This window comes from Trichoderma virens, assembly GCF_000170995.1.
Source record: "Trichoderma virens Gv29-8 chromosome Unknown TRIVIscaffold_88, whole genome shotgun sequence".
In the NCBI taxonomy this organism is placed as follows: Eukaryota; Fungi; Ascomycota; class Sordariomycetes; order Hypocreales; family Hypocreaceae; genus Trichoderma; species Trichoderma virens.
The window spans coordinates 1,157,897-1,181,400 of record NW_014013661.1 but is presented as its reverse complement, the minus strand read 5'-3'; the positions used below and the strand labels follow the sequence as shown (position 1 = coordinate 1,181,400).

Genomic DNA, 23,504 nt, shown 5'->3' with positions numbered 1-23,504 from the left:
AAGCAGAAGAGAACATTTCCAAAATCACCGATACAATCGGAGGGACAGTGTCACGGCTCTTTCGTCTATCCAATGCCGTTCGAAAGTCCGCAAAAGCCAACCGGGCTCGCAAATTTGAAAGATACAGAGACGATGAAGAGGCAAGCAATGCCATAGCCGAAATACGTCTCTACACAGAATGCTACATTCGGTTCCGGTTTCCGATGGCGCCGGATTCGCTCCGCTCAGCATTGGTCGAAGCCAATGCGCTCCGACTTCGACGACTGTATTACCAGCGATCCCATCGAAGACGCATCGACTTGAGTGTTCAGAATCCTCAAACTAACCTACCTGTTGTTCAACTACCCAAGATCAACGAGAGTGCTTTGGCTGTACGTTTCGCTCCGAGTGTGCTACCAAAGCCTGCGACCATCAACAAAACATCGGGACAAGCAGGCCCACCGCCAGTGCCAGTAACGAATGCTACAACTGCTCGACAAACTGCTGTTGGAGCTCTATACGCCAAATCCTCAACTGAGGTTCCTCGGGCTAAATCTGTTCTGGTGAACAACAAATTATCGTTCCCTCCAATACCGCCGACACAGGAGTGTCCATACTGCGGTGTCATTATTGAGTTCAAGAACAATGCAAAGTCATTGTGGAAGTAAGTAGTACTGTAGTTATTCTCGTGATAATATGAAATCTAATCTGCCCTAGCAATCATGTCATCGGAGATCTGGAGCCTTTTATTTGTGTTTTCCCACACTGCTTGGAAGCAGGCCAACATGGGACCGGTCCCCAAACATTTGAGTCGTCGAAAGCGTGGATCAGTCACATGCAGAACACTCACGGGCATACATGGGAGTGCAGGGCTCCTTCTCATGATCCAATTACCTTTGATCAGGAGATTCAGTATCAGAAGCATTCCATCCAGGAGCATGGCGTACCTGAAACGCATGCTGGGATTCTCAGCGGCGCGGCACGAAGACCAGTCCTTGATAAGATGTTGGAGTGCCCTTTTGGCGACGATTTTCAACCCCCAGGAAACGTCGAATCCAGTGCCGTCTTCTCGAGCGAAGCTCTCCAGTCACACGTCGCCGCTCATATAAAAGAAATTGCTTTGCTTACATTGCAAAAACTACCTAGCGAAGGAGACGAAAACGCTGAGAACGTCGATAGCGACCAGCCATTAGAAGATGATGGGCCGGGATGTGCAAACTTGCGTGGATCCATGTACAGTATAATGGACGACGAAGATCTAGACTTCCAGGATGACGATTCTGAGGCTGCAAATGGCACTCAGAGCCACCACGAAGAAGACATTAGCGCATCGGTAACAATACTCGACTTGGAGGACAAAGACGACTCAGGAATGACTAAGCTTCATCACGCGGTGCAGGCCGGCGACTTGCGCTTGGTTGAGTCCTTGATCTCCGAAGGCGCAAATTTGGGCGGCAGAGACAATGACGGCAGGACAGTGTTGCATTATGCTTCCATGGAACAGTTTCATGGTCCTGATATAATGACTCTGATCCTGAACGCAGGCGGTAAAGCTATCATGAATCTAGGTGACAACAGCGGCCAAACAGCACTGCATTACGCTGCAGAGAGGGACCTCGCCGACAGCACACGTATCTTGGTTGACCACGGTGTCGATACACGCACCACTGATAACTATGGATTTTCTCCTTTCCTCTGGGCTGTGGTTGCTGGACAAACACGCACCGCCGCTGACATGCTGTTAACCATAGGCGCTGATGCTAATTCAACCAGCGCGGATGGAAAGTCTGCGCTGGCTTGGGCAGCTGGTCTGGGCAGATATTCAATTGCTGTATTGCTTGTCAACAACGGTGCCAGCATGTCCAAGACTGGAAATATGCGGATGGTGCCGTTGGAAGAAGCGGCAGCTTCTGGCGACCTTGACACGGTACAATTGCTCCTCAATCTTGGTGGGGATCCAAACTATCGTGATCGTGATGGCTGGTCCGCGATACACTGGGCGGCAGAGGAAGGTCATCTGGAGGTTGTCCGTTTGTTGTTGAACCATGGGGCCAATGTCAATGCTGTCAGCTCTTATGGCACGTCACCATTGCACTGCGCTGCAAACGGAGGACATGTTTCCATTGTGAGCTTGCTTCTTCTACATCGAGCCGACCCACTCAAGTCAACATGTCACGGTTGGACTGCACTGCATCACGCCGCCTTCATGGGGCATTCTCATGTTGTCCAGTTACTCCTAGAAGATGACCGAGTAAGATCCAGTGCGTCTCAGCAGGATAACCATGGCTGGTCCGTTCTTCATCTGGCCATTCACAGTCGGGATTTGGCTACTATCAACGCCCTAATTGGCAGTTCTGTCATTGCAGAACCTCGGGCCCTCTTCGATGAGAGCGGCCTCACTGCAGAAGAATGGTTAGATCTTGGACGAACTAGCCATTCCTACAAAGCGACTAGTAGTTTAGCTTTTGGCAAGTCACGCTGTTGCAGGGCAGTCACAGGCTTACGACAGGCTGTTATCATAGGCAACGTTCCTATGATTAAGCTCCTCATCAGACTGGGACATTCCGTTAATGGCATGAATTCCGGAAAAAGGACCGCACTCTACTACGCTGCGAAGAAGCGCATGCTTTCCATTATGGATCTGCTTCTTGATAGTGGTGCGGATCCCAATATTCTCCCAGCGGGATGCAAAACTTGGGAAGAATTTATCTCAGATGACGCCGTTTTACTACGGCTCAGCCGAGCTGGTTACAGAAGGCGAGATACTGACCCTGAGGTAGAGCGCCAGATCAGATTAGCAATTAGAGCCCAAGGCCAGGCCTCTATTCCGGATCGGTCAGCCTCGTTTGTACCGGATGAGTCAATTTCACCAATGCCGTGGCGATCTACCCTCCCTGTGCCAGACCTTTCGTTCTCATCTGTCCCGGCTTCATCAGTCCCGGATCATTCAGCTCTAAGTATACCAGCAGGCTTACCGACGCCTGCACACCAAACAAATAACAATAAGAAGCGCAAATCGGGGACAGTCCGGTCACGCGCAACGGGCCTTTGGAAACGGCTGATAGGATAACAATTGGAATTCATCTTGAAGAGGCGAGAGAGGGAAGGGATAGTTGTATAATATATGTACCTTTAGCTATAATACTATCCATAGTCAGTGGAATGTTAAATGACTACATGTACACCATGCACGAGTTTAAACGCAATAAGGGTGTCTACATAGCACTGTGTAAAAAAATTTCATGGAATGTTATAGGCTGTTGTACTCCGTAAAGGGTAGTGGCTAGCATAAGCTAACACCAACGGATTTCCTTAGTCGTGATGTTAGCTCAATTAGCACCCTTTCCAATTGTTGTCACACACTGTTAGCATCTTTAGACAATGCCTCAACAATAACGCTATCTACCCGTTAGCTCCTCTACTAGTAGCTAACTCAAAAGGCAATAGCATTTTAAGGCAGCCCAAAGAGAAGAGTGATGAAGTCAAATAGCCTGGGCTTTGGGCCAACTAGCTATATGTTAGCTACGGCTTTCGTCTCAAAATCTACCTCAGGACTTGTGGGTAGAATTTACAAGGCTATCTATCATATTGGAATTGGCGAAAAGCTAAGTGGATATCATTAACGGAAGAAGACGCTCAAAAGTGGTATCAATTTGCCCAAGAACACTGAGAACAGACTCTCACCCCACTGCTATAGAAAGGCAGAATCCTTCCCAAGAGCAACGCGACAAGCAATACGCGACATGCGATTTCGAACGCAGACCCAACTACATACAAGTACATGTATGTATGTACTTTTCATTACTTAATTCTCACTTTGCTCTGCCCCTCCTTGGGTAGGAAAAGCTACGCAGTTCTTCATAAACCAACGATCCCCTTTATCATATTTTCGACTCCTGGCAATAAGTGCAGGTGCTGTTTCAGTCTTTGTCTCAGTACCACCGCAGGCGGTGCCAAGCCATATTGCTTTCCAATAATCAGGCACTCCACAAGGGTTTTGCATGCCCGCTTCTGAAGCGATCCAGGGGGTTGCTGTGATATCAAGGCACTAAATGTGTCTGGGATTGCCTCGCCAATTAGCCATCGGTGGGCAGCGGCATTCTCTTGACAGAGAATCAAGCATGCTGCTGACGGTATGTTGAGAAATCGGTCCTGCCCCTTCTCTTGAGAGCACTGAGCAAATTGGAGGATACTAGTCAGGAAGAGAAGTAATCCATGGGAGTCGTGGCTTTCGCTGATGACGATTAGTTCATTGGCACATGCCTGATTCGCGTCACTGAACAATTCAACCTCGTGACTGCCGCCAATGTATCCTTCGTAGAATTCTGCGATGACCCTGGAGAAGTATTCGATCGGCCGTGGTTCCTTGTTCTCGAGCATGGCGAAGTGCGATGTCAAGAGGACCACCGTGCGAGACACGTTTTCTTTCCGGTTGCCACTTTGAATACAGGCATCAAAATCGCTTAGGAACTCGCGAACGCCGTAGTGTAAGTACTCCTCTGCGTCTCTGTTGTAGGCGATGGCGGCCCAATGTGAGAATGCCCTGGCTGTGATGGCATCTCCTTCTCTCCATCCTTGTCGAACAGCTGCGAGTTTAGCTTCCGAGCCGACGAGGACCGCGATTACCAGCAATGCTTGAAGATCTCCAGGAGCCACCGCCCGAAATATCTGCGTCGGCAGGTCGGTCATGGCCGTCAGATTTCTAGGGTTCCTGGCAACAACCAGCTGGACGAAGAACTCGCGATATTGTTCGGCCCATTCTCGCAGTTCGTCGGTTCTATTCTCGTCAACGAGTTCCTGCAGTACAGACATATGCTCCCAGCGATCGAGCGCTATAAATTTCAGATATAGCGTCACTAATCGAAGAATGACGGGAAAGCGGAAGGAAAGGCCCATAGTCTTCATGACCATGTCGACGTTTCGCGACGCTTGCTTATATCGTGCGAGGAAAATTGGTTCCTGGAGTCCCAATAGCTCCTCCACCCGTTCTTCCATGGGTTCCGTAGGTCCTCTCAGGGAAGTAACTCCTGGAGGAGTTGGCAATTTGCTCACGCACGCTCCACGTTCAAGCAATATCTGGATGATTTCCCTCGAATTCGCTTGGATAGCTCGAATTAGTGGCGTGTCGCCATGCTCAGATTTACTCTCGAGACGGGCACCTCGGTCGATCAGTACAGACACGATGTCCTTGTACTGTCCGGTGACCGCTATGTGGAGTGCCGTCAAATCGCTCCGATCTTTGACATTAACACGAGCACCGTGATCAAGCAGCAATTCCACCATGTCTCGGTGACCTCGGTTGACGGCCCAACAAAGCGGCGTCCGGCCATAGTTGTCCTTTCGCGAAATGGCACGGGCTTGCTCGCTGATTAACAGCTTAGCCCAGGCTACATTGCCAAGGTACGCAGCGAGATGCAAAAGCGTGAACGAGGGCGGGTTTCCGCCGTTCTTCTCCTGCTCCCAATAGAATTTCCACCATTCGTCCCGGATTGGAGAATCGACTTGAAAGAACGGGCGTGAGAAGTCGGACGGCGCATCAATCGCATCCATGGCGTGATGGAAATGCACCGGCCAATATTGACTAGCATAATTCAAGAGAGAATCGCGGCCAGAACTCTCGTTAATTCTTCTGGGAGTTCCATAACCACGTTCGACGTGTTCTAGGCAGATCCGCATAAGAGTCCTGTGGGTGTCATGGCTCATACGGAACCCACTGATCCCTTTTATGTTGACTTGATTGCTCTGAAAGAAGTCCTTCGCCGACTCGTGGACCAAGTTGACTACATTTCCTTCAATTTTCACGAGTAATCCGCAGAGCCTGAGCCGATTCTTGGTTAATTCAACTGCCGTCAAGCTACCAGATGCCTTGATCCCTGTAGCCACTGTCAATTCATCCACTGTGAGGGGCCGGGCGGCAAGGACAACCCATTGAAGAATGGGGATCAGCGCTTCCTTGTCGTCGATTTGCTGAAGCAGCCGCTGATAGACCCCACCAAGGCCTTTGGGAACACGATGGAGAATCTCATTGATTTTGTCCCAACTCCTGCCCTGAAGCTCATTGGCAACGAATCCAACCCACAAAAAGGTACCATCAGCGCCAGCCAACAAGGCCTGTTGAACTTGGGTAACCATTTCTTCTGAGAGTTTTTGTTCGGTTGCCAGTTCAGTAACTTTAGCGAATATGTATCTTTCGATATCACGCGAAATCTCTGTACCAGAGGCGTCCAGCTTGATCTGCTCATATTGGCCGAGGGTTCTCTCCAAAATAGCTGGCTGGGGTCGGGAGAGAAAAATGAGCTTCAGTCGTGGCCTTGGCTTTTCCTGAGAGTTCGACAAATAGTTCCCAACGGCATCGAGAAGCTGCCTAAGTGATTCCTTTTCGCATTCATCCAGACCGTCCAGCACACAGACCACCTGTGAAGACTTACTCTGTCGAAGCAGGGTTAGGAACACTCTCCACAGGGAAACAAAGCTGGAAACGGTATATTTAGTTGTTTCAGTTCCCTCGAAGGAGCTCTTGACATATTGTGCTAGGTGTGGATGGCGGTCTATCCATTGATGTATGATGCCTCTCATTATAGTCAGCGCGGTGTTCCGGTTCTTGTCGCGGTTACTACAGAAGTAGTAAAGGAGAACATCTTCGGCAGCGTCAACTATCGGCTGTAGTACCTCGGTTATATAAATTGCCAGCATGGTTTTCCCTTTTCCAGGGCCGCCTGAAATCCAGAGGATTGGTAGATTGGCGTCTGCCAGCCACCCTTGATAGCTGGGGTGTTGTATGAGCCACTCGCAGGTGCCGTTAACTCTGCGTCCTTTCAAAGTGATGAGAGATTTTCGGTCAACTTCGGGTCTGGTTAGGAGCAAAGCGTCAAGGACCGGCGCGGCCTCGGCATATGTGTTTGCTGCCAGAGGTGTCGTCTTGGGAACCGTGGGGATGAACGAAAGGACCTCTTTTGCATATGCTGCAGCTGCAGCAGCGGCGTAGGCGTGCCAGAGCTTGGAACTGTGTGAATCTGCGTAGTCGCAGATTCCTCGGATAACCAAGTACTTGGAGGCATCCTTCAGGCCGCTCACCTCCGTTTCCAAACATAGAGCGCCTTGCTTATGCACCAACTTGTCCCGAGTCGCTCCGTGGCGTATCCGATATTGGCTCGAGGCAATCAGGCCATAATGAACTGTAGGGTCCTGTGTCTCCCGTGGCTGCCGTGACCGCATCTTATCCGGGTTACAAGAATTGCATCCTTCTTCTTCGGACTCAATAGTTGTGTGATCATAATCTGGCTCAAAGAGAACATCTTGCTCTGGGCCTGGGTGGGCAAAGGCGACAGGGTCTTTCTGCACAATCTCGGAGATGTATTGGGCCATCTTACTTTCATCGAAGATGGCGGCAGTCTCAGCCTTTCCGATAGCTGTAAGAAGTAATGGTGTTGGCTGATCTGGCGTTCTGCTGCGAATCAACTGATTTTGATCTTCCACTGGCTCCCCGTCCACATCGTATTGGACGACACCTGGCCAGCCAGCTGTCGATTTGCTTACAACGACATCGCCAAGACGAATATCCTCCTTCGTGTTCGGAACTCCCCCCGCAATGCCAACCATCAGAGTGAACCGGACAGATTTGAAGCTCGCGTGCAACTGGGTGGCCACGCTCGCCACCGACATTTCACCATACACGCCAAAATTTGGATACGCGAGCACAACATTGTGGCCTTGAAGACTCCCTAGAATGTAGTTGTTGCTGTCGTCTAAGTTCTGATCTGGAGGTAGATTATCATGAATGTGATCAAGCGTTGCTTTGGCTGCCGCGACTTCTACCGGCAGTGCGCAAACCCATCCGACTAAATAGTCGTTGCGGGACGCCATTTTTATACAGGCAAAGCGCACAGCACCACAACGAGAAGCTCGTAGAAGCTCACTGCCAACGCGTTGTCTTACTTCGAAGATGTCTGGACTGTCTATTGTCTACCTATATAAGGGACGACAAGGTCGACCTTCCGGAACATTGCGTGGGTTGATATGGGCGAGGAAAGTAAGGCAAACAATCAATCGGTCAAATAGCAGGTCAAATAAGTAGTGTGTAGCAGCGGACACGCGAGGGATAGACAGGCTTTCGATTACCTACCAACATGGATGGAAGTTAGTACCTACATATATGCAGCCTCAGCCTCAGCCTCAGTCCTGGACCTCCTGTGGGAATATCACAGGCCGTAGCACTACAAGAAAACCCCAAGTAGATCCCTGACTTTAGTGAAAGTACCTGTACCTATTCTACCCAGGTAAGTACATTTACTAAAGTTCCCGTGCACCCACGAGTTAGCCGCCCAAAAGTCAGCGCGAACAGGGTTACAACCAACGACATATAATGCAATCAGCGGCCTTCTATGCAGTTGGAAGCACTGCTTTACATTATGCTAACAACTAATTGTACTACAGGCAAAAAGTGCAATTTCTAGGATGAGGGATTTTTATCATTGGGCGAGCACATGCGGTATACCACGGGAAAACAGAACCTCATGACACTGGAGCTCCTCATTGGTAGAGGGAATGCACGATGAAGGGGAGGAGGGGCTTCGTGTTGCACATTCGTGCCAGGCAGGATGTCGTTGGGCGTGTCCGTAGACAGGTAACCGACGAGATGTATCTGCTGTTCTTCGTGATGTACTGTATGTGTTGAGCCAACAGCGGAGTTGTATGGCAAACCAAGCATCCTCTTGATAGGTGGGCGGTTAGCAATGCAACATGATTGGTTCAAAGGCAAGGACTCTGTCGCGCAGCACGCGTCGCAGGCTCAGGGATCATGCAGGCCCTGGAAAAGCAAAGCGAACTTGAAATTTGGACTTTTCTTTTTTTAGTGCACATTCCAGCTCTTGCAGCGTACCTGTAAGCAAGTTAGCTGGCGTCTAGCAGAAAGGAAGAAAGATGCAGGTAAAGGCGCAGTGCAAGAAACAAACATGAGCAATTGAACCCTCTCCTTCATTTTCCACTCTTGTCCCCCTCCTCCTTCTCCTCCAAGTCCAATGGCATCTACTCCCCGTCTTCGGCTTTCGTCCCCGCAGCCACCAATGGCGCCTGGAGAGCAGGGGAATGATTCCCCTAGCCCACGGTTTCCAGGCAGCACATCAAAGGCCGGCAAGGCACGCAAAGTTCTTATCTCGTTTGACGAGCTGCCAAAATGGCATCAGGATAACGAGTTCATTCTTCATGGCTATCGCCCGATCTCAGGCTCGGCTCAGGTTTCATTCCACAGCTGGTCATACATTCACAATGAGTCTGTCAATATATACTCTCACCTAATACCAGCAATCGTCTTTTTGCTCGGCGAGTGGTATATTCTAGAGTATCTTACAAGTAAATACTCCAATATGACTGGCGCCGATTTCTTCATCTTCAGCTTCTTCCTCTTGACTGCCATTGGCTGCTTAGGGCTGTCAACAACGTACCACACCCTAATGAACCATTCCTCCGAAGTTGAACAATTATGGCTGCGACTTGACTTGGTGGGCATAGTTCTCTTAACATTAGGCGACTTCGTATCGGGAATATACATGGTCTTCTGGTGTGAGCCTTTAGAACGAAAGATCTACTGGTCTATGGTGAGTTAATATCTACATGCCTTTTTTTGGTGTTGCAAACTCGTATCCAATACTTACAGTGGTTGACAGATTGGAATTCTTGGATCACTTACCATCTTCATCATGTTAAATCCCTACTTCCAAGGCCAAAAGTTTCGCGCTTTCCGAGCACTTGCGTTCGTAGGGACTGGGTTATCTGGCTTCGCACCATTGATACATGGAATCAAGATGTTCGGCTTCTCGCAAATGATGAAGCAATCCGGAATGCCCTATTATCTGATCGAAGGTGGATTTCTTCTGCTTGGGGCTTTGGTTTATGTCGTAAGCCTCCACAATTCGCACATGATGGAAATTGATTCTAAAACCTTGATTCTACAGACCAAGTTTCCCGAGAGTCGATTTCCAGGTAAATTCGACATTTACGGCTCTTCTCATCAACTCTTTCACATCCTGGTGGTCTTCGCCACTGTGACTCAATTGATTGGGATATTGGATGCTTTCGACTATAATTACGTTCATAGAACGTGCTCATCTCTCTGAGTCATAATTCAAGACTTTGTCATTATCTGCTGAGGTTTCGTTTTGAGCCATAGAATTATAGTATGCTATCGAACTAACTTGATAGGAGATGAGAGAACTTCACGAGTAACTCGCGGTAGATAATAGAGTAGATATTAGTTTTAGAGCTGGACAAATCCATTGATGTCACAGCAGGGTTGTTTTTCACTGAATGAGTAAGCGCTGAATGAGAGACAATGTCACGGCTTGTACGGAGTACCATCCGCACTAGTCGTATAAGCACCACCTCTCCCCTTATGGCCTGTAGTCAAATGAACTAAGTGTTCAGTCTGATCAGTGCGAAGAGGTATTAAGCTGCCGGTAACTTTTTAATTTTTACTCTTGCTGAAGTATGTTACAGGCAAGAAATTCAGTATTTCTCAGCCAGTTGTTAACACAGCCTCCACAATACACCCAGATTGGAGCCCAGAGATTCCTCTTGTTAATATTGCTAGCTGAGTGATACTATGTTAGGCACTCTTTTGAAGAGACAGGACCTCTTTATAAACAGACAATATTACCACAACGCAGAGAATCTATGGCAAATCTTGACGACATGGAAATCGACTTGACTTGGCAGATGTTTCAAGATTCTACGAGGAGGCTATAGTAAGGGGTGAGGTTAGCGCATCAGCTCTGTGAGGCTTCCAGTGACATAGACATGGATCTCCACAGTGAGGATATGGATTCAGATTCCGATTTTTAAAAGCTCATGTAGCTTTAGTTGTTTGAGTAGATACAGTCAAAACAACTACCAATTGGGCTTCAACCGTCACTCAATCAAGACTTGGCATGGTACTAATCCGCCTCTAATAATAAGCCAGGCATACATCAATATATGTGTGCTGTTGATAGTATTATTTTTGAGGACAGCAATGGTTTGGCAACCCACCCTGGCTAGATGCTAAGCCTCAATGAGCACTAGTACAAGTTTCGTTACAACCAACTCCCAAAAAATAAAACACAACTTACAGGATATAATGAAAAACTACAAATATGAGAAAAAATGAAGAAAAAGAGGTAAAAAAGAAAAAAAAACATACAACAGCCGGTGTTCGCCAGTGGTCACCCACCTGACTACTAATCTGCCGGTTAGAGGCTTGTCTATGGGGGAGCAGACGGGACCCCGAATTCTCCTCTACCTGTGGTCGTATGTGCTGGATCACAGAGGCAATTCGATTTAACTGGACAAGCCAACTGAGGATATCAAAAAAGCAAAAACATACAACAGCCGGTGTTCGCTGATGGTCACCCACTCAACTACTAATCTGCCGGTTAGAGGCTTGTCTATGGGGGAGCAGACGGGACCCCGAATTCTCCTCTACCTATGGTCGTATGTGCTTTTAGTGTTGGATAGTCTCTGTTATAACCCGCGTAATTGTAGAACTCATCCACGCCCATTTTTGGAACTTTTCAAACACTCAATTGGTGCTGTATAATAGCTTCGCCCGTTTTTTTTTTTTTTTTGTTCCCGATGTTGATGCAACATGAAAACGAGGTTCCATGCGGTGCTCATGACTCGATGTATTCGGACACCATAGTTTGTGCGTTTGCTAGGTTGAAATGGTTGGTGAACCATCGCAAAAAAAGCAAGTATCTCTTGCAATGTAGAAGTATTGACTCTCAACTTTCAGTAAACCTGTCACGTACCCTCCACTTTGGCGACAACTCCGAGCAAAAGCTTCGCATATGCCGCGGCTGTAGCAGCAGCGTACTCCTGCCAGACGTCGTTCTTTTGGGCGTTGCAATGATCGCAGATGCCGCGGATTACCAAACAGTCAACGGTACTAATCACACCAGCGGCTTCCATCTCGAAGCAGAGTATGTCGTGTTCATGTGCTAGTCGGTTGCGGAATGCCGCGTCTTTGATGACTCGATTTCCCGACGCTATGAGTCCATAATGAATCGTAGGTATAGTTGTGGTACGCGGAACGCGTTGTTGTAACGGAACAGCTCATCCGCCAGCTCCCCTATGTAACCTTTCTTCTTCAAAAACGAGGTTCTTGATTCATCGGAATACTCGGTAGCCGTGTCTTCAATGTCTTGCTCAACTAATTCCTGTGTCGACTGCGAAGTACTAGGACGCTGCATTGGCATGCCAAGCTTGCTCTCCATCGCAACCGTGGACTCATATCCCGAATCCGTGGGAGGAGGCACGACAGGGTCTAACTGTATCCCCTGCATTGAATCAAACGGCTTCGTCGAAACTTTGTCAAAATAGCCATCATCTGTCTTGATCGCGTTGTTCTGGGCAGCTGTGGTACTATCTGAGCTCACCAATTTTCGTGTAATATTGGAGTCCAAAAGTAATTCGTTGTGTTCGTCAGACGCTGAGGCTATCGTATCTAGAGATTCCGCAAATTAGTCTGTTACACTGAGCTCACTAATAATACGTGGGGGACGCAGATCAAGTGTCGGTGTATCTTTAATGGGCGATGTTTCTGCGTTTATTGCTGCATCGTTTGCATCTTGCGTCTCTCTGAATGCCCAAGCTCCCTGGGTCTAATCACGATGGATAAAGGGAGAACGTCTGTGAGGCCTCGATCTAACTGTCATCGCGTTAAGATCCGTGTTTAGGCTTCCGATTAAAACTCTAGGTTGATACTGATAGAATGGCAAATGTGCGAATCAATTGATCAGGGTATAAAATAAAGCTGCCCAACGAATTGCGTCGGGTGTGAACAAGGGTTGAAGCCTCATACATGTAGACAGCCAATTACGTGTATGTACCTGGGTACGCACATGATATGTACTTGTATATGTTGTACGTAACTACTTAGGTAGGTACCTACATAATTCATGTAAGTGACGCAGCAGAGAAGTCGGCAAGCAAACGAAGCGACATGTGGCAGAGGCGAAAGCAGCTAGGTTGGGTTGCAGCCTTACAGCTACTATACATATTGGAGGCTCAGCTTACGTACATTCAGCATGCAGTCAACCCCGCTGACTAGATCTCAGCCGCCATCTCCTAGTATGCGGGATCTAGCTTTAGATCCCATTTCAGTATCCATAATGCATCATAGCTAAGAAAGCCTCAGTGCTCTAAGAGCCAATGTCCTCTCTTCAACTCGCAATTCGGGCGTCGGACAGTCTTCGACGCGTGGCCGATAGCCTATGCGGGGATGCTTCTTGCGTCCAGTTCTGTGCTCACCTTAAGTCTATACTTGTTGATATCATCAGGTGGCTTCAAAATCTGCCCGATGATGCAGACTCGGAAAACGAAGCCGCCGAGCTACTTGAGGAGCTAGATAACCTTTGTCGAGTAACCATGACATTTCCTAGCTTATGCCATCATGTTGAACACCGCAGCTAATTCGTGAGTTGCGTATAGCCACAAGCCTTTTCTAGTGGCCTGATTCGAGCGGAAAAGCCAGGCACAGCATTACCAATTCCTGAATCACGCTACCCGGCTGTTGAGAAGCTTTTGGCCAACGCTGAAGATGTGACTCTTACTATCCGCATCTTGGCCAGTGATAAGAAATCACGGAGACGGAGGATGACGACTCTTGGCTGCCTTAAATCTTTCCTTCCACAGATCGCTAACAATGAAAATATTGACATTTCCCCGTCCAACACTGATTTGCGAGCTTTCAGCGAAGCGCCACTGGAGCTTGGGAAAGAGATCTCATCTCTTTACGAAGCTCTATTTACACATTGTTTCTGCCCCGAGTCTGAAGAGGTTATCGCTCGTATCAGATTGTGCAATAATATCCAGTGCGATGATGGCAAAGTGACGTTTGGTGTGCTCTTCAAAGCTCATGCTCACGATGAGTCCCTACCATGGTGGCAAGATACACACATATCGGTGGTGCAACGGACTGTGTTAGTTCTGTCCTTCTTGTATCAAGTGCCAATGTCAATAGAGAGCTTTGTACTGACTGATGCTATGCAGGAGGTTTGAGGTTAGCACGAACGATGAAAACGAAATCCGCGTGGATTCTGATTTGCCGTTTTGTTCTTACATCTCGGCTCAACATGAACATGGTCTGATCCTCTTGGAATTTTTGGTAACGGAGCAAAAGCTATACTTTCAAGAGTCCTTAGATCCGCTGAGGTATTGGGGATTTGACAGGCCCAGCATCTCTCTTGGCCAGCTCTTGGAGGAAGTTTCCTTGTCTGCCGAGGATATGACGGAGAAGAGGAAAGAAGTGCTCTCGTGGCTTTTGGCGAAAGCGACGTGGCAGTACTATAACTCAAAATGGATGCTTAAGCCATGGAACAAGGAGAGTGTGCACTTTCTCTCCGAACAACGACGGACCGAGGATGGCCATCAGCTTGACGGCATCTTTGTGAATGAACCCCTTCTTTCCATTTCTATTGCTCCTCAACTATTTGCATCTGAGGATACAAAGGCCTGTTCTCAGCGGAGAACAGACACGAAAAGCAGTCCAAAGCAACGCCGCTTACCTTTTGGTGGCAAACCCGTGCACCCAATACCAAAAATACTCGCGCTCGGTATCATGCTTATGGAAATTCAACTTTGTCGACCTATAGAAACTCTTCATGAAGATCCTGAATGGTCACAATATTGCCCGAATGGGAAGCCAAATCAAAACACCAACTTCAAAATCTGCCGGGATCTCATTGCGAAGAAAAGCTTCTTTGATGACATATCAGGTCCACTGGAGGGTCTCATCAGGGCTTGCATTCAACCACTTGATGTATTTGTGCCTCCTCATGTTCGGGATGAAGAAGATATTCGAGGAGCCTTATATGTCTTGGTCAACCGGCTAGAGGTGTATCTTTCTAACCGGAAGCCCTATAGTGTTAAACCGTTGAGTTTGCCAAGGAATGTGCTCGCAAACAACACTCATGCTATGTTACCGCCGTTACAGGCAACTGTACGGCCCCATACACAAGAAATTAAAGGGGAACGTTCACGACCAGGACGTACTATGTCGCAAATGTAAGGCTTTTTCCAAGACCAAAGTGTCACCTTTCTGAGATGCTCATAGGGCTCAGCACGAGTTCAACATCAACGGAAAGTTGGTTCAAACGGATCGATAGTTTCAATTATCTCTTTAAGGCCAAAGATGACGACGAATATAACAAGGTCAAGATTGCTGTTCTTGATACTGGTGTTGACCCAACTGATGCCGCCGCTGCCTATATAGCTGGGTACCGAGATTTTGTGAGCGGAGACGACAGTATCAAGTGCGACAATACCGGACACGGGACAACGCTTGTCAATCTGATCTTTGATATGTGCGACATGGCTTCTGTACATGTTGCGAGGATCTTTGATACAGATGAAGCAAACGACAACACCCAAACCCTCGCAATTAAGGTATGTTCCTGTTATCAAGCTAACATGAACCAGCATGAGCTAGCATGAGCAAGAGCCCACCGATATTGACTCCATATTCCCCTATCTAGGCCATTGACTGGTGCATCACGCAAAATATGGATGTGATCTGCATGGCATGCGGTTTTAACGAGTACAACGAGGAGCTGTATAAAAAGATACATGAGGCTTCTGGGAAGATGCTTATTTTCGCGGCACCGACAAACGAAGCCAACGTGGGTGGGATTGCCTATCCCGCCCAGTTTGACTCTCATGTCTTCTGCATGTTCTCCACGGATGGTGCTGTTACTAACTCCCGACGACTCAATCCAACTTCGAGAGAGGGATACACTAACTTTGCCATCCTTGGAGAAGACATAAAGACCTTGAGAGGCGAAGAAAAATCTGGAACATCCTTCTCAACGGCGATAGCTACTGGGCTTGCGGGTCGTTTGCTAGAGTTCTCGAGGCACAGCGACTGCCAGGGCCGATTAAAAAACGCCTCTATGATGAAGGTCAAGGATGGTATGGCTAAAATTCTGAAAGCTATGGCAGTGAAAGATGGACACTTTAACTGTCTAAAGCCTTGGATGCTGCTACCTAAGGAGTTACAGAACCAAATTCCGTTTAACAACGATATCTTTCCTACGGAGGCGGAGAAAATGGCGGCAAGGGATTATATCCGCAATGTGATGTCGCAGCGTCTAAGTGATGCGTGATACTACATGTAGTTGAATGGACGCCACCAGCACTGCAAATCGTTTCAGTATACATGCACTGTTTTCATCTTAGAAACGCTTTGCTATCAATACTTATTTATCGCTATGAGAAATTCCTGTTGGCCTCTATTAGATACTTCAAGTGCGTGTATGTCGCCTCCTTCTAAGCCTTCTTTAGCCATGACTGCCATGACATCTACATTGTCTGAGCCTGGCGCAAAGACAGTACCTTTTCGAACGACCTTTTGCGATAGGTCGGAACCAAAGAGGATCTTTGAAACCTCCGTAAGACGGATGGCCCAGACGAAATCATTCAAGTATCGCCCTGCGATATCTATTTTCTTCGTATCCGCATGTTTGATCTTGGCTTCCGCCGCTACCTCGCCTATCAGGTCTCTGGCTGTTTGTTAGACAAGCATGACTGGTCCTCATTATAGAATGTCATCTACTCACGCACTGCCTCTGCCATTTTGCTCAGCTTCGGTGCCTTCCTTCCGTTCATACTTGGCACCTCGCGCGATGATTAGCCCGCTAATCATGTAAATCTTCCAGGAACCAAGCAACTTATTCTTCTCCACCCACGCAGCTATTTGGGCAGAACTGCGACACTGCTCGAGATAAGCCATAGTTGGTTGCACAATCTGTGTGTCCAGCCGGTCAATAGCCCAAGTATCGCCCATCATTTTCCTAAAGACCACACCGGCTTCGGCGTTGGCAGTCATGCCTGTAGCCGCAGCGATAGGAGCACTGACGCCGGCAGAAGCCTGGACGCCTTTCGTAGTGTTGTTGGAGAGGCGGAAATCGACAGCTGTAGTAGGCCAGATGCGCATGCTGCGCGGGAAAGGCGTGATGCTGTCCGAGTTAATGACGCTGTCTATCTGCTTGGGGCTCGGGATGAAGTGGCCTAAGCAGATCGGGCCTTCAGCCGCACCAAAGGCCATGCCCGGATGCTTGTATTCAGGCGCCGGATAGTGCGTCTGGCGGAGAACAAACCAGCATTTGTCCATACTGAGAAAGCAAGCTGTTCTGCCGTTCTCTCTAAAAGAAGGCTGCAAGTTGGAGCATCTTCAAAGACCCCGCTCTACGACAGTAAGAGGTACCTATGTACGTGTATGTGTACCTCAGGTTATGTATTGACGTATTATTGCTGGAGTTTTCTAGTACTTGGTATCATTACTCAGCTCATGCAACCCCCGCTTGCTGCATGGACCCCTCGTCGGTAGGCAAACAAAGACGATTCAGCATCCGAGGCGTGACTGAGACAAAAACATGATGTATGCATTGCGCTCAAGAATAGCTGAAGCCTCTTAAGTCAGAATACTCATCTCCAGATACGGCGAATCATTGAAGCTAGTGCGTTCAGTTATGGACTTTCAGTCTCATCTTGAGACGACTACTCCAGAAATGGACAGTATCGACAACAATGCCGAGTTGGACTCTTCTACGTCCGAAGCGGAAGATCATGCCAAAGATCCCGAAGCACTTCGACGTCTAGCTGAAAACTGCCAGGCTCTTTTCAAAGATTGCCAGCGACACCCAGTTTTATATGAAAGCGACTGGATCGATAAGATGTCTGCTGACTTCAACTGGTGGTCCCTCGGCACCAATGCGACGAAGAGCGGCCACTCCTCGTTAGATTATCGTGTTCAAGCTCGAGACGATGTGCGAAACGTATTAGTTAGTCTCTTGGACAGCTTAGTTGTCTCATTGAAGAACTGCCTTAATATCGGTAGGTCGAGTTTTTGATAACCTCCAAACACACTTTTACTAAGGTATCAAAGCAAGTATCCAAAAAGTTGATCTCGACAAAACACAGCACAAGATATCCCAGGACGATGGGGAACAAGAATTAAAGTCTGAAATGGAGACCACACAGTCACAACTGTCCAATGAAGAGGATTCGGAGCTCGATGAGCAGATCTACTACATTAAGACAACTTTGCAATTCCTCTCGGAAATATCTGCGGCGATGAGAAAATCCGGCACAAAATTCAGGCATCAGCGAATCGACAAACGTTTTAATGAGAGGTCTCTTGAACTTGAGGATTTTCGAAACTACTTAACGCATATCATTCTAATGAGCCCCTCAAAGATGCACTTACTGGATGAGGTTCTTTATCGTCACACACGGACAGAAGAGTTTATCTGGAAAAAGGTGTGGATGACACTCCGAGCATATTTCACAGATGCACAGAGACTGAGTCCTGTTCAAGAGCGACTCATTCGGGCGAACCTAGTTCGACGAAACCGGTTCGATGTTTACTTCAGCAAGTATTGTCGAAAGATGAAAGCGGACGAGGGCTCGAAGGGAACTCTAACGATCAAACCGACAGCCCAAACCACGACAGCCGTCTTAAATCCAATTATAGAGAACCGACCAGCTTCTATTCAAGCCCGAGATCCTGTTTTAGAGGCCAAGCTGGAAAATACGCACGGGCTACCTGAGAGACTAGCTCCAGACAATAGGTCTGGAGTATCTTCTCAGCAAACTGCTACAGAGATTGGTAGCTTCGTCATTCCTCAGCGACCCAGAACAAGTGTAACAAGGTCTGTTAGCACCAAGTTCTCTCAAGGAGTTCTCAAGCAAGACTATCCGAAGTGCCCTAATGCCGAGGGCGAAAGCTTTTGGTGTCCGTTTTGTGCTCAAGCGTTGGACTCCTCTTACGCAAACCAGGAAAAGAATAAAAAATGGCGGTACGATCAGCCAAGTCCCTTCTACTAATACATCACTAAGATCCCATAGTGGTCATGTTGCCGAAGACTTGAGTCCATATGTTTGCATATATGCAGACTGCGACAAACCCGATGACATGTACATCTCGACGGACGAGTGGAGGAAGCACCTCAAAGACTATCATAGGGTGCCCCGCTGGATTTGCGACACCTGCTGGTTTGAATCAGATAATCCGATTGAGTTCGAATTTGGCCTTGAAGAGGAGTGGTACGATCACATGAGGACCGAACACAGCGGGGAATACGACGATGACGATTTACCGGAGTTGGTTGAAGCAAGCCGTAGAGCAATAGTCCCACCTGTTTCCTGTCCGCTTTGCTTCGAGAACACGCCTCTCCTACTGCCAGAGACAGACAATCATATTGCTGAACACTTACACTCCTTCGCACTGCAGGCCTTGCCATGGGAAACTGTCGGACCTGACGACGACACACGGGCATCTGTAGGGTCAAACGTCAGGAAGACTGTACCCTCGGATGACAGCCATGACCTCTTAGAGGAAGAAGATAATCGGTTTCCGATTTTTCATCCTCTTGACCTAATAAGTGCCACTCTTAAACGCTGCACAAATTTAGCTAAAAGGAAGGAAGTAGATGGTTTATCTACGCTCAATTTAAAACTGACTGATTTGACCGAAACGCTTCAAGGCCTGTCACAACGCTTCATGTTTTACAACCCCGAAGTTGCCCCTGAGATCGCACTTTGTCTCACACATCTAGAACTCACCTTGCAAAGGCTTACTCTCAGCGACGATGATCTCATAGATCCATGCACTCTTGAAGGTCTGGAGGCCGATATTGTTGCTAGGCTGGCATCTCTGAATGCACTGATGGAGCTCGGAGAGAAGAGAATAGTTGATCTTCCGGCGCCAGACACAGAAGCACTGCCATCGAACAATGTAAGAGACCCATCGCTCGAATCTACAGATAGAACAGCTTTATCGTCCGATCTATGGTATCAAGCATTCCAAGAGCTAGATGAAAAGACTCGGGAATGGATCCGAGACCCTTCTGAATCTAAAGCAGAGAATGTTCGACAGTGGGTCACAGACCTTGTAACTCTTATTCAGGAAAGAGAGGAAGAATACAATGACAGCTCTCCGAAGCTCAATGTGAGAGGCTGTGAGATTATATGGAGAGATTATGCTAGCAAAGCAGAAACGTTGCTGGCGACAATTGGGGACATCGCCGTCAACTTCGCCTTTTCGCTGTCCACCATTATCTGCTCTGCTCTAGGAAAACTCATGAAGGTGAGGTCATGAGCGATGCCAAATGATAATGATCTCTAACTCTTAAAATAGACCAAAGTGGCTCAATACAAAGACCTTGCTGCCATTTTTGTGTGTGCTGAAAAGGTTCTCAGTCTCACGAGACGAGGCATGGTTTACGAGATAGTTTATCTCCAAGATGCCTCCTCTAACATTGCCACAAAGGAGTTGCAGAAGACTCTTGTCGACCTATACAAGGCATTGCTACAGCTCCTCAGCTCTATGCCTGCGCAATTAATTGAGAATCAGGGATGGCAATTCTTCCAGGCCCTCGCCTGGAGCGGAGAAGATGCAGAGCGAGTGTCAGTCCTATCCACCCACGAGCACAAGTTATCAATGGCAATCCAGGCTTGCGATACGATTCGGTTGACAGCACATCAGAAGCTTTTGCAAAGTCTAAGTACGCCATTGAGACGCGTCGATAAAAATGTAGAAAACTTGACCGTGCTTCTCCAAAAGAAAAGCCTAGATGAGGCTTTGGACTACATAAGTGTCATCCCTATTGAGAGCCATCATTTAGAGAAGAGAGAAACTAGAACTCCAGGGACATGTGAGTGGCTTTTGCAAGACCCTCGGTTTCTTAAATGGGAAGAGACGAGCTATTCTTCAATTCTATGGCTTCATGGTATTAGTGAGTGAGCGTGAAGCATTTCACTATCTAAAGGCCGCGGATATGATGAACTAACAGTCTATGATAGCTGGTGCAGGGAAATCTTATCTTACGTCCAAAGTCATTGATCGCTATTGGTTTGACAATGAAAAGGATGCTAAACACGACGAAGGATTTGCCTACTTTTATTGCAGTCTCTCTGATCCAGCTCGTCGAAATCCAACCTCGATTTACCAGAGCTATATTCGCCAACTTGCTCAGCTATACCACTATCCCAGGAGGATTCACAAAAGTATCTTCAATTTGTATTACAAAGCTAAACGAGAGCAGAGAAGTCTCAGTTTCAACGAATGCAGAACGGCATTATCCGAGCTTCTCAATTCCTACCCACAGACTACTTTAGTACTAGACGCTCTTGATGAATGCGAGGTAGAAACTAGAAAAGTGTTGATGCTCGACCTGAACAGTTTAGTCACTGCCGCTGAGCGCCCGGTCAAGGTTTACATCGCTAGCCGCATGGAAGTTGACATTATAAGAAATCTGCGCCATGGGAGCGATATCAGTATTGATCCCTCCTATGGCAAGGGTGATATTGAAAAGTACATTGAACAAGAAATGAGATTATTAAGCAATAAATGGAAGTCGGTTTCAGAAAGCGTCAGAGCTAAAGTCAGCCGCACCATTACTGACCTGGGTAGTGGAAAGTAAGTCCTTACAACTGTATCTCAAATACCTAGGTAGCTTGCGTTATCCTCCGCTAACATACAGCTCTAGTTTTGTACTAGCATACCTCCAGTGGGAGCAGGTCAAGAAATTGAAAACTAACAGTAGCATACTTAGGGGGCTAGAGAACCTCCCCAGGAGCCTTGACGAGGCGTATCACGACATTTACAGCCAGAATAATGAAGCTGAGTTGGTCATCTTCCAGCGGGTAATGAAATGGGTTTTCTGCGCTCAAGAGCCATTGTCAAACGAACAACTCCTATCAGCCATTCGATTGGAAGCCCAGAAGGACGGCAGGGCTGAAGCAGCCCTTACGACGTCAAGTCCCATCACCCAATCCACCTTGGAGTCGATCTGCGGCAACTTGATAGTCAGAGATTCTCGGTTGAATGTGTGGAATTTTTTCCATGCATCAGCTGCAGAATATTTCAAAGGATATGTCAATCACTGGCGGAGAAACGCACACGAAGATGTGGCAGCGTTGCTGATTTCGTGCTTGATTAATTGCTACTCAAGGTGGACAATACCGCCCACAGCCGAACATTTTAAGTTATGGCTAGAACACAAGCCAGACCTTGACGACTATCTTGACCTTCGACATCCCCTTCAAAGCTATGCAAGGAGATTTTGGGTACAGCACGCGCGGAGTAGTTCAAACCACCGCCTAGTATCGCCGATCCTGAAACGATTTCTAGGAGCTAGGGGACCGCAAAGATCTTCAAGTCGACAGTATCGACTATGGTGTCGCCATATAGAACGTAATCCTCGTACTATGCCAGCTTTGGCTGCCACGGATCTATTTCCTGTACAAAAATCCATTTTCGGGATTTGTGCCTTGGGCCTCCACACTTTACTTGAAGGCTGGTGGGAGGAGGATATCGATGCATCGCTAGTTAATAGCTCTGGGATGGATTTGCTATCAATTGCTGCCAAATATGGTCATCACAAACTCTGCTCCGACCTTATCAAGCACGGAAGCGACATGGATGGAACCTTGAACAGCGTCCATGGAAGCGCGCTGTCTGAGGCCATCGATATGAACCATGTTGATATAGCAGCGCTTCTCCTAGACAGAGGCCACAACCCAAATACCTATTCTGATGGCAAAATTCTTCTGTGTATTGCTGTTGAAAGAGCAGAATGGGCTGTTCCAATGCTTCTTAAAGCAAAGGCGGATCCGAATATCTCCTGCCAGTCTTGCGTCTATGGTAGCGCCTTGGACGCAGCTGTTCAGATGGGAAAGGCCGACATAGCAGAGATGCTTATACAATATGGGGCAGATGTTAATCTCTTAGCTGGAATGGGAGATAAATGAAGTCCTTTAGCGGCAGCCGCATATGGGGGGGTCACTGGAGTGCGTCATACTTCTTATAGAGCACGGTGCCGACGAGGACGCTCAACCGAAACATAGACGTTACAACAGTGCTTTAGTAGCTGCTGTAAGTGGAAAATTGCTACGGTGTGTCAGGTTTCTGATAAATCATGGCGCCGATGTGAATGCTCTACTGGAACATGGAATGTTTGGTAGTGCTCTAGCAGCTGTTGCATGTAGGAAATCGCTAGGGTGTCTCCAGCTTCTCTTAGAGCATGGGGCCGATGTGAATTCTCAACTGAAATGCGGAGATTTTGGCACTGCCTTGGCTGCTGCGGTTTTCGGATGGAGTGAAGACATTGAGATTGTCAAATACTTGGTCGAGGAGGCCGGGGCTGATACCGGCATGTTATCATCGAACAAGCGCTGGGTGGCAATGTGCAAGCATTATCACCATAGTGAAGACGCAGACTTTGTTCGAAAAGTAAGATATCTCGTCGAGGGAGGGTTTGTAGAGGAGAATGTTCTGGCTGATCTCCGCGTGAGTGAACAATAGCAGTGCTGCTATATTATATATCTTCAAAACTCTGCACAGCCTTTCATTACCATTTAGTGTTGTATTGAAGTAACAATAATTACCGTGTAGTTCTAGGTCCGCTGCTTAAGTATGAGGTATATATGAGATATGGACTCCAGATCTTCACGCCAGAATAGCTATCCCGCATCACATTAACTTTCATCCTATG

General features: G+C 47.7%; 7 protein-coding genes across 7 annotated transcripts; 4 read left to right on the top strand and 3 right to left on the bottom strand.

Moving 5' to 3' along the window:
* Positions 1 to 1,351: 1,351 nt before the first annotated feature.
* On the top strand, positions 1,352 to 2,086 carry TRIVIDRAFT_160495 (uncharacterized protein; the record flags this gene model as incomplete). The annotated part of the gene is made up of 2 exons (XM_014096474.1): positions 1,352 to 1,787; positions 1,887 to 2,086. Coding segments are annotated over 2 exons (636 nt in total), but the record flags the coding sequence as incomplete, so codon positions are not given.
* A 1,751-nt stretch (positions 2,087 to 3,837) lies between these two features.
* TRIVIDRAFT_160757 (uncharacterized protein) lies at positions 3,838 to 7,848 on the bottom strand (the record flags this gene model as incomplete). The annotated part of the gene is made up of 2 exons (XM_014096473.1): positions 3,838 to 5,366; positions 5,625 to 7,848. Coding segments are annotated over 2 exons (3,753 nt in total), but the record flags the coding sequence as incomplete, so codon positions are not given.
* A 1,001-nt stretch (positions 7,849 to 8,849) lies between these two features.
* TRIVIDRAFT_92622 (mPR-like GPCR protein) lies at positions 8,850 to 10,182 on the top strand (the record flags this gene model as incomplete). The annotated part of the gene is made up of 3 exons (XM_014096472.1): positions 8,850 to 9,572; positions 9,642 to 9,872; positions 9,930 to 10,182. 3 exons carry the CDS (start codon positions 9,042 to 9,044, stop codon positions 10,089 to 10,091), a joined length of 924 nt encoding a protein of 307 aa, XP_013951947.1.
* Positions 10,183 to 11,751: 1,569 nt separating this feature from the next.
* On the bottom strand, positions 11,752 to 11,979 carry TRIVIDRAFT_160657 (uncharacterized protein; the record flags this gene model as incomplete). Its single annotated transcript, XM_014096471.1, has 1 exon — positions 11,752 to 11,979. A coding segment is annotated over one exon (228 nt), but the record flags the coding sequence as incomplete, so codon positions are not given.
* A 1,423-nt stretch (positions 11,980 to 13,402) lies between these two features.
* TRIVIDRAFT_66654 (uncharacterized protein) lies at positions 13,403 to 16,112 on the top strand (the record flags this gene model as incomplete). Its single annotated transcript, XM_014096470.1, has 6 exons — positions 13,403 to 13,425; positions 13,458 to 13,931; positions 14,002 to 14,847; positions 14,945 to 15,015; positions 15,065 to 15,396; positions 15,486 to 16,112. The coding sequence occupies 6 exons, from the start codon at positions 13,403 to 13,405 to the stop codon at positions 16,110 to 16,112; spliced, it is 2,373 nt and encodes a 790-aa protein (XP_013951945.1).
* An 86-nt stretch (positions 16,113 to 16,198) lies between these two features.
* TRIVIDRAFT_160754 (uncharacterized protein) lies at positions 16,199 to 17,119 on the bottom strand (the record flags this gene model as incomplete). Its single annotated transcript, XM_014096469.1, has 2 exons — positions 16,199 to 16,488; positions 16,570 to 17,119. The coding sequence occupies 2 exons, from the start codon at positions 17,117 to 17,119 to the stop codon at positions 16,199 to 16,201; spliced, it is 840 nt and encodes a 279-aa protein (XP_013951944.1).
* A 2,673-nt stretch (positions 17,120 to 19,792) lies between these two features.
* TRIVIDRAFT_10489 (ankyrin repeat protein) lies at positions 19,793 to 23,179 on the top strand (the record flags this gene model as incomplete). The annotated part of the gene is made up of 5 exons (XM_014096123.1): positions 19,793 to 20,095; positions 20,147 to 20,744; positions 20,812 to 21,427; positions 21,498 to 22,640; positions 22,858 to 23,179. Coding segments are annotated over 5 exons (2,982 nt in total), but the record flags the coding sequence as incomplete, so codon positions are not given.
* Positions 23,180 to 23,504: the final 325 nt, after the last annotated feature.